Genomic DNA, 10070 nt, shown 5'->3' on the forward strand with positions numbered 1-10070 from the left:
GAGACATTTATTTGTAGTTTCCCCAATAATGCAACTGGTAATCTACTTCATGTTGTGTAGAATCACACCACCATGTTTTTGATTATTTTTCTTAAACATACTCCCATGTGTATATTTTTGTCATTTTCCTAACATGGTTTCTATGCCTTCTCCATTCTTGTGGGCAAAAAAAAAAACACAAACACACACTGCAGCTCGGCATTGGTTTTGGTCTTTAACTGGGTGAAATGTATATTTCAACATACTGTCCTTATAATTTTTGTGTTTGAGTGGACAAACTTCACCAGTGATGGAGGTCAGGCAGTGGTTTGCTGTATCGCGAGTGAGTAAATAAACACATACCGATGGCCAGCTGAGGGGAGGGGGGGAAAAAAGGCACCACCTTTGCTATCAAAAGCAGCTGATGTAATGTTTATTTTGACTTGTGTTATGCAAGTGCACAGAATCTCAAGTTTCCGCTTCGGAAGCTTTGAATCTTTGTACGTGCAAAGTCAAGAGGCACATGATGTTACACTAACTGCACAACTGCTAAGGTTTACCACACAAGCCTGTGTGTTATAACTTTATTTATACAATGACTCAAGCTCTGAACAGTGGGATTTTGACCACATAAATGTAACACTGCATCCATTCAACAGGCAAAACACAACTCCTTTGGCTACAAAGGAGCTTCTGAGGGGAATCATCGACCCGGGATTGACAGAGCTTTTTTTTTTTTTTTTTAGCGTTAAAAAAATATTAAATGATAATTACACAGTGACACCACCCAGGATACATATCAAAAATTTACCAAATAAAATCAAATAAGATAATAAATCAATGCAATAATATAATGGAAATGGAAAAATAATAATAATAAAAATAATAATAATAATAAGCCAAATTACAAAATAAGTGAGGTTGCTTATTTCATTTTAAACAAACAAACAAAAAAAAAAAGTTCCTTTGGTCAAGTTAAATAAAAAAAAGAAAAAAGAAAAAAAAAAAGAGAGAGAGAGAGCACTGCCCATGTATCCCGAGTCCCCTCTTAGGATATTTTTTTTTTCATTTTCATAGTACAGTAGACTAGCTTGTTGAGGCTCTAAGGCTGCGAAAGGAGGTGCAGAAGGCAATCTGGTTAACGGTGTCACTCTCGCGCCATGCTGCAGCATGCTGTGGGAGAGGAGAGGAAGAACAGAGGGGAGGAAGGTGTGTGCATTCAGAGTGCAGGCGAGGCAGCGTCGGCGTCAGGCTCGTAGTTGTTGCTGTAGTGGTGTCCTGGAGCAGGGTGATTGGGCAGAATGTCCAACTCGTCCACCTGAGGGCCGGGATGCAGCACCACCAGTTGGTCCTGTGGAATGTCGGCCGCTGCTGCTGCCAGGTTCGTAATGGATTTGCTCTTCACACACTGGAAGTCCACGTGTCGGCTTTTACCCTCTTCCTTCTCCCAGGACATGCGGATGAAGGGCCTCTGGACGTAGTTGTAGATGACTTCAGGCCTACCTCCCGGCCGCTTCTTCACCTTTTCTTTGTAAGTAGGATATCCTACAAAATACAAATTCCTAGATATAACCTTCTCATTTAAATATCTAATGCAAATTGCTTAATTTACCTGTAAACCTTTGTCATTTTCTTCTCAATATAAATTAAATGAATTTTGATCTTGATACAGGAATGGCCAAAACCGACACTTCCAGCTTTCGCTACTTTTCATTTTACACACACACCATTAAACTCATAAACTCAAAAATTACTTTCCATGCTGAAGTTACAAAAAGTGCCAAGCAGTTTGTCTACAGTCTCCAGATTAGGGTGCCTAACAAGCAAAAAACACAAGTGCATTACATGGCTAACAGCAAACTGGCAACTTGAAAAATTTACTTAATTTACTTTCAGTTATGTTTCTTCCATATGTTTTATGTCCCTTCACTGTTTCAATGTGGAATAAAAAAGAAAAACAGTTTAGGAAGCTGTCCAGACTTTTTAGTTTCAGTGCATTACTGTAAATGAGCAGTCATTGTAACAAACAAGTGTACAGTTTCTTTACTTCCATCACAGATGGTTAGGAAATTGGGGTCAGAGCACAGGGTCAACATATGATATGATATCACTGGGGCAGAGAGGTTTGGGGGCTTTGCTGAAGTACTGAACAGTGGCAGCACAGCAGAACTTTAACCACTGAGCCACCACTGTTCTCTTTTTAATACAATCCCATAGATTTATGGTTTTAGAGACCTTCTTCAAAATAGAAAAAGCATATGAAATGTCGGATTTGTTAGTGATACCTTATTGATAGATTAAAAATTAATAATAAAATAGGTCCATGAGTACTACAGTGACTACAATGAAGAACCTTACCTTCAATGCCTAGTCTAATTTTCTTGAGTCCTCGTTCTTTTAAAACTGATTTGGCCACATCTCGGTTTTCAATGTACTTGAAGAAACGGTAGAGTTTTGTACTGTATATTACTGAAACACAAGATAGAGAATGATGTATTCAGCCAAGGAAAATTTCATTTTGAAGAAATGCAACAAAGATCTGTGTGTGTGTGTCCACTCACTCTGTGAATACTCCTCTCCCATCTGGGGTGGATACTCCTCATCCCAGTCCACCACGTCATCATCTGTGAGCACAACAATGTGACACTCCCTCTCTCCGCTCTGAGCGCTCGCCACCATCAGCGGCAGCACCATCTCCTCTAGGTAGAACTCAAACTGCCTCCGTGCACCATCATTCGACAGCTCGTGCATCAGTGCACCTGAATACAAACAAAAGTTATGTAATAAGTATAAAACAAGATAAAAGCAAAAAAAAAAACAAAACATCAATAGAAATAGCATTACATTCCTAGAATAAATCCAAATGTTAATCTTTCTATGTTTAATGCACAGAATGATGAGCATGCACTCACTTAGGTCCCTGCATTTGATCGTGCTATAGTCGAAAGAGATGCACAAATAGTCGCATGCTTCCCTCAGCTCAGGAATGGAGATTCCATCCGGACAGCGGATTATCCCGGTTTTGTAGTAATCCTAGCAGTTAGAGAGAAGGCATTAGACATTAGAGATGCGGCAGCATTCAAATACACCAGTCTCTAAAACCATAATGACATGAGTATCAAGGCTCACAAAGTGCTGACATGTTTATACAGTGCTGGAGAGATGAAGATCACTCGGCTATAGTTAAAAATAAGCTTTTCGGTGGCCACAGAGGGATGCGGTTTCACCTCCCACTCACATGCAAATTACATCCATCCTACATATCTGTATTGCAAGCTAGAAAAATAGCTTTGACGCAGAGGTCAACTATAAAATGTACTTCATAAGACTTAAAGGTTTCTGAGAAAGCACTGTCACAATCCTGTACTGCAGCAGTGTTGTTTTTGTTGTCCTGAATTGAACCTCTTTACATAACCGTCTGTAACAGACACCAGAGTGTGATTACAGCACCAGTTTGGCTGTTAGCTTTGAAACACCAGGGCCACAGTATGAGGCTTAAGCATATTGAGACAAAGCCGATGAAAAGGTTTTATCTCTATTATAATGTACATGCTGACATTTACACACAATGTTACCCAAAATGTAATGATTTTTAAAGTAAATAAACGTAATATGGTACGAAAATGGTCTCTAGGAATATAGCAACTTTTATTGGCACATCAGGGACATGCCAGTAACCCAGACGGTTGGAACAAACCGTTTTAATGTCTGAGCTATTCATGTCTTTGTGTGTGTGCTCGATGGACAAGCAGGTTCAACAACCAAATAAAATAAATGCCTGCTGCACCTACACACAGGCTGAGACATGATGTGGCTGTTGGTAAACTGGTTTATACTAGGCAGATAAATCGGTATAGAATAGACAAAAGATGACCTTTTCAGAGTCAGAAACAGAGCACAAAGTGGTAATAAAGTACAGCTAACACAACACGGTAACCTCCGAGTTAAACAGATCAAGAGAAATTAAAAGACACTAGCCAGACTCAAATATTTTATTTTAAAGTCCATCACCAAAATGTTCACAATTGACTTGATTATTTTCTTTTGAGGTTACAATGTGCTCTATCAAAAACTTTATTAGGAGAGGATAAGGACTGCAGCCACACAGTCATTCTCTCCCCAGGAATTCATATGCTTATGTATTTCCCTAACTCTTAACTAGCTAATTATCTAGTCATACCTTACTGCATTACCCTAGCTACCATATATTTAGCCAAGCCAATTAGGTTTTCTGCCATCTCAAACATGGGACTGGGCAGCACACTGGAGCTTCCACCAGCATGCTAGTCTAGCTAGTGAATTTACCATTGTTCCACCCATACTTAAATTTTCAATGTCTGGCAGCAACTCACCAGAATGGCCCTGAACACAGTGGAGCTGATGCCCTCTGCCACCTCGTACTCCCCCTTCTCATTGGGCCGTGTGAAATTGTGTTCTCGCCCTGAACCAAACATTCTGCAAAGCAACATAGACAAGATTTAATCAACAAAACATCCCATTCATTTTAAATTGAGATTACATTTTTGCTACACATTAAAAGCTGCACTGAAAGGCTGTGGTCATCTAACACAAACCTGCCCAGCATGGTATTCGGTTGTGCAGTAAAGATGGTTGGGTCCACCACAAAGCGCGTGTTGTCCACAATGAGCGTGACCCTCTCTGAAGTGCGCATACTACGAGCTCCTTCCTTAGCGTTTTCGTAAACAAACACCATTTCACCCGTGCCCATGCTCTTAAAGGTGCCCTCCGTGCTGGACAGGCTGCTGTTGCGACTGCTGGAGCCACTGGGAGAGACTCGCTGAGGCCTGGGACTGTTAGGCCGTGACGAGCCACCCTCCCGTTCTGCAAAACAAATGACCAAGACAGAAACGAGCAATTATGATAATCAGATTAATAATAAGATTGCATTTATGGCAAACATTATGGTGAGCTGAAATATACCATTTTTTCCAACACAGGAAGCTCTTTCCTCAGCTAATGCAAACCAACATTGTTTGCAAAGGATAATACAAATCAGTTTAAAGTGTTTTCCTTTAATGGTTTGTGACTAAAATGCAGTTAAATGCACTGCACAAGTCCAAGAAGAACAGAATTTGCACATAGCATTATAAATACATGAGATTAATCATTTGAATCTATTTTATTTTTCAATTTAATTGTATAGCACTTTTAACATTGTCTCAAAGCAGCTTTTCAGAAGTAATTCTAGCAATTCTAAGAAATGACCAGATTTACTGCCTTTTCATCTTTTTGTGACCCATACCATACAAGTTATTTTCTTATAATAAAAACAGACCTAAACCTCCACACCCCACCCCTTATAAATATTTTATATTGATATAGCAAGCACAATCCTCCTAGATGCAAATTAAAATTGTAAGTAAAGGTATATTGCAGCTCTTCTGTCTATTGTTAAATGGTGAAAATATACGGGGTTAAAATTTACATATCACTTGTCACTCAGCATCATGCAGGTTAAATGCTTCAGTGACTCAGCATTTTGTCAGAGATAGTCCAGTTGAATTTCCATTTCCAAAACATCTGCAAGTCTGAAACAGCCACTGAAGTATCAGTGTGAGTAATAAGGGATCTTACCACTAGTGTGTTGTCTTGTGGGCGAGGTGACATTGCGGATACAGGGGGTGAGCTGGCCTTCGCCCCGCTCGTGAGAGGAGTCACGGGAACGATCGCTGGAGCGTCGGCGATCCCTCGAGCGCTCACAGCCTCCACTCGCACTGTGTAGGCTCATCTTCACCTTCTCAGCCTCGTGTCCAGACTAGTGGGCCGGGCCGCTGAGGACGAGATGACAATTAATACATCTATTTTATTTTAGGTCCTCTGACTTCAGCCTGAGGAGACAGATTTTTATAACCTTCATATTGTTTCCCAAGTTACTGTTTAAACTTAATGCTAGAATACAATGCTTTCAAACCGCTAACCTTTCATTTGCCAATATCACAGATTTCGTTCATGCAACATTTAAGAAAGATTAAACCATTTAAAGGGGATTTAAAACAAATTACTGTATAAAATAGCATCTGGGAAATGTGAAAATGTTCAACTATTCAGATTAAATCTAGACTGAAACCAAGACTAACCAAATGACTACAATAAGTCTAAAACTATGGATTTTCATCAAGAGACTAAACAGATTAATCAGATTTAAAGCTGCAGTTAAGAGGTCAATTAAATGCTAAATAAAAATGTTTTATTTAGCATTTTTTTCCATTTAGCAATGTTTTGTTAAATCCCCAGCCTCGATCCTGATGCTTTACACACAGGCCTACAGTTTTCAATTAAAAACCAGGAAATACCAGAGATGTCTGTCCATCCAGAGGGATTTCTAAATATACACAAACAATGAGAGGAAAAACTGTAGGCGACATCCGGGTAAAGGCAAAGCTTCGTAAAGTGTCTGTATTGTGAATGTAATTTTCTTGTTTAAAAACACAATGCGTTCATAGAGTAAGAAAAATCTAGTTTAAGGTATACAATTTTAAACAACATGTAAAGCAAACAGAAGCTTTAAATCTGTTTGTATCCAAATCACCAGATCAGCGCTGTTTGCCCGTGCAGTGCAGTTTGTTTTCAACTCTTTCACAAGTAATAAAAGTGACTGAATTCGATCTGTCAAAAACTCACTACTGCTATCTGCACTGTTAGCAGAAATTAAAGAGTTTGCACAATACGTAAATAATTTTTAAACTGTTTCCTAAATTCGTAAAGCTTGTGGTTCCATAACCAAAAGATGTCTGCTTTCAATTATAAATAAATAATAATCGTATTTTCTATTCTGATGTAACTCTATCCTAAGCATGTAAACAATTGTCCTTTTTATATAACATGCTTTGTTATGCAAACAATCGAGGCGATTCAAATTAGGATGTGGCGTCATCTGGCAACTTCCTAGAGCATGCATTAGCTACTTTCCCAGAAAAGGTTTGGCAACACCCATTGCTCCAGTGGGTTTAAAACTGTACGCAGTTGATGTGACCTCTGAATGATTGATGTGAGTCATTTGAAATTTAACAACTCAAAAGCCAAAGCGTGGGCATTTAGTTAATCATTCAAAGCAGAATAAGGAAGTGCGACCTAGGTAAAGGATTAAGCAAACAAGGACTTTTACGTTTCCAACTTTTGTTTTCAAAGTTCAGTGTGCAATCGGGAAGAGTCAGTTTAACACCAGTTGACAAACTTCGTTGTCACCCTATTGCTCAATTTTCTTTGGCAGGTCATGAGACAGTGAGTGTTTTGTTACTATACTCACTTCAATAGTCAGATGTTCTTACCAGATGAAGGTAACAGCAACAGATACACTATATTGCCAAATGTTTTTGGACACCCCTCCAAATCAGTGAATTCGGGTTGTTGTTTTTCAGTGGGTTGGTCTTGACTCCTCAGTTCCAGGGAAAGGAACACTTTGTGGGAACAGTTTGGGGATGACCCCTTCCTGTTCCAACATGACTGCAGACCAGTGCACAAAGCAAGGTCCATAAAGACATGGATGAGTGAGTCTGGTGTGGAGGAACTTGACTGGCCTAAACAGAGTCCTGACCTCAACCCGATGAGAACACCTTTGGGATGAATTAGAGCGGAGACTGAGAGCCAGGCCAAAACTGGGACGTCTCCCTTTACATACACATGAATGTAATATGGAGTTGACCAAGAAACGCCCTGTACCAATCGCCAGACAGGTAACTAATAGGTAAAGGTCCATGGGGTAAAATTAGTCTTTTTCTCCACTCCAAGATTAGGTCTCTAATGGTTAGGTGCATCCAGTAGTTGAATGGTGCCCACAGGAGTCCCTCAGGATCTTTGGCCCATCAACAAGTGTCTCTAAAATGACTGACTTCATACAAACAAGCGGGTTTTTTTTTTCCCCCCAAAATGTTTTTCTCGGCGATTTAATAAACTTTCAATAAAGCCTCGACATAATCAATTGTTTTGTAAACAATGTTCTAAATATCTCCTAAGACGGAGCACTCAAAGAAATCGAATATTGTACCTTTAATGGTCATTATACCTCCCTTGTTAGGGACACGAGATTTAAGCCACATTCGCTCAAGCATAAAGAAAACAATGCTAATGCTCCAAAAACTGAATTCCCAAGCCTAACATGTGCTTGATTTTTATATTTTATAATATCTGAATAAAACCAACTCCAAACAGCGACCTGACAAAACCTGGCATCATCAGTCAGCGCCATAAAACAACGCTACGTATCTACTTTATTACACAATCCTGGAAGTTGTTCGCGTAGCTAGCTAACAAATACTACTTTACTGCGAAGTTTATTTTCAGTCCTAAATAGCTAGCACCCCCTCCAAAAAAAAAAGTCGTCTTTAAACATTAAACATTCAGCACGAAAGTTGGCTAGTCAGCTAGCTACGAGTCTTCAGTCAGGTAACGTCAGGTAACGTTAGCTACCTAGCTTCAAATAGAAAACACTCCATAAAGTTAGCCAGGAACTCTCCAGATAGATTCAGACAGTAGGCGATTATACTATCAGGCTGTAAACACATTTAGCCTATCTAGCCTTCCTGATGCTAAGAGCAAGGCACGAGCTAAAAGGCTAGCAAGTTAGCACATATTTTTTAAAGGAATTCGAGTCACGGGAAAAGTGAAGCCTCAAACGCTAACAATGAAAACTCGCACCGAGATGAAAAGTAAGCAGTTTCTTACCTTTATACCGTCTTAAGCATTGATGTTCAGATCAGTGTTTCTGATAAAAGAGCCAAGTCATCGAGGGGCAAAAAATAAAATTAGGAAAAATTCCACATATACGCCCGCATTTTCCAAAAATCTCTCCTGTCTGACTGGTAGCACTGACAGGAAATAACTGTAGACGACGAGAACATCTCGCGAGAACTGGAGAAAGAGCGCCGCATCGGTACAAATTTAAAAACTGCAAACTCTCGCGAGAACTCTTGCTCGCACACCTGAGCACTACGGTGCAGAGCGCTACACTATTGTTTTACAGTGTTCTCGTGAAGCAAAACTTTTGTTGTTGTTGTTGTTGTTGTTGTATTGCAGACTTTTTAAAATACTTTAAATATATTCATAAGAACATATTTTGTTGGTCCAAGACATTTTAGATACCATTATTAAGTTTATTTTATTATTTTGTAAAAAAAAAAAAAAAAATACAAGCAGTTTTATTCGGGCTACTTCAACATAATATTTCATAATAAAATAACATAAAAAAAATACTTGTTAAAAATAAATCTAATAAAAGGCATACAGAAGAAGCAGCGCCCTTCCTTGTCCTTGTCCTCTTTCTATATGGACTCATTTTTACAACTAGGCAAACGTTTTCAAAGGTGAATGAATGTCACTGAAATAGTTCAATAAATTACTACAAAACAATAAATAAAATAAATGGCAAATTAGTGCACTTCATCAACAAAGATTTGACACAGAGACAAGAAAATTTGCCTTATCTCTGTGGTATTAAAACATATATTTAAAAAAAAAAAAAAAAGACAAAACAGAAGGAGTTCCCAGTGTTAACTTGAGATCAGGACTGGACTTCCCCAGGCTTGGAAATTTGAAGAAAGAGTCCTGGTTTTCCCCTTTTGTCCTTTCTGTGAGTCATTGATACTGGGTATGATTACAGTCTTCAGCTTTACTTGAAGCCAGTCCTGTCTTTCCACTGCTTGCTTGTGTTCTCCAACATTGTGCATCAGCTGGACTTCACTGATGGACCGCTTGCTGTGAGAAGTGTGAATTATTGATCAGTCAACATCAACACAACCAATAGTAATACAAGTGAAGTAGAGCTGTCAGAATACGCTTAAATGAACCAAAACAAGAAGGCTTCTTACCTGATTGGCAGTCCTTCCAAATGCACTAGAATGCAAAGACTCCAGAAGAAAATAATTAAAATTGCTTTATCCATTGCATTTACTGGAAATGAGCTATTGGCTGTGAAGGCTAAAAAGAAATAAAGAATAACCAATTAGTTACCTGAATAAACAGACAAAACATTTCTGTGACTTGGGATATTAAATTGATTATAATACAATCAACTTACTTAAAAACTGTGATTTGCTGTTGCAATTCCCAACGAAGCCCCATGCGTCGGTCACCAT

At 38.9% G+C, this 10070-nt stretch overlaps 2 protein-coding genes across 2 annotated transcripts; both read right to left on the reverse strand.

The window, feature by feature from the left end:
• Positions 1 to 529: 529 nt before the first annotated feature.
• btbd10b (BTB (POZ) domain containing 10b) lies at positions 530 to 8843 on the reverse strand. Its single transcript, XM_058400798.1, has 8 exons — positions 8662 to 8843; positions 5575 to 5771; positions 4554 to 4821; positions 4332 to 4434; positions 2892 to 3012; positions 2541 to 2738; positions 2338 to 2448; positions 530 to 1524 (listed from the first exon to the last, which is right to left on the reverse strand). Exons 2-8 carry the CDS (start codon positions 5726 to 5728, stop codon positions 1199 to 1201), a joined length of 1281 nt encoding a protein of 426 aa, XP_058256781.1. The 5' UTR covers positions 5729 to 5771; positions 8662 to 8843; the 3' UTR covers positions 530 to 1198.
• A 108-nt stretch (positions 8844 to 8951) lies between these two features.
• pth1b (parathyroid hormone 1b) lies at positions 8952 to 10070 on the reverse strand. The gene is made up of 3 exons (XM_058401307.1): positions 10013 to 10070; positions 9804 to 9912; positions 8952 to 9690 (listed from the first exon to the last, which is right to left on the reverse strand). Exons 1-3 carry the CDS (start codon positions 10068 to 10070, stop codon positions 9486 to 9488), a joined length of 372 nt encoding a protein of 123 aa, XP_058257290.1. The 3' UTR covers positions 8952 to 9485.

This window comes from Hemibagrus wyckioides, linkage group LG10, assembly GCF_019097595.1.
Source record: "Hemibagrus wyckioides isolate EC202008001 linkage group LG10, SWU_Hwy_1.0, whole genome shotgun sequence".
Classification (NCBI taxonomy): domain Eukaryota; kingdom Metazoa; phylum Chordata; class Actinopteri; order Siluriformes; family Bagridae; genus Hemibagrus; species Hemibagrus wyckioides.

Coding starts and splice junctions, on each gene's coding strand:
- btbd10b (XM_058400798.1), bottom strand. CDS start 5,728: ATGAGCCTACACAGTGCGAGTGGAGGCTGTGAGCGCTCGAGGGATCGC. Junction 4,435..4,553: donor CCGAATACCATGCTGGGCAG/GTTTGTGTTAGA, acceptor GTTGCTTTGCAG/AATGTTTGGTTCAGGGCGAG. Junction 2,739..2,891: donor GATCAAATGCAGGGACCTAA/GTGAGTGCATGC, acceptor GTTTGTATTCAG/GTGCACTGATGCACGAGCTG.
- pth1b (XM_058401307.1), bottom strand. CDS start 10,070: ATGGTGACCGACGCATGGGGCTTCGTTGGGAATTGCAACAGCAAATCA. Junction 9,913..10,012: donor CAGCAAATCACAGTTTTTAA/GTAAGTTGATTG, acceptor ATTTCTTTTTAG/CCTTCACAGCCAATAGCTCA. Junction 9,691..9,803: donor TTGGAAGGACTGCCAATCAG/GTAAGAAGCCTT, acceptor CACTTCTCACAG/CAAGCGGTCCATCAGTGAAG.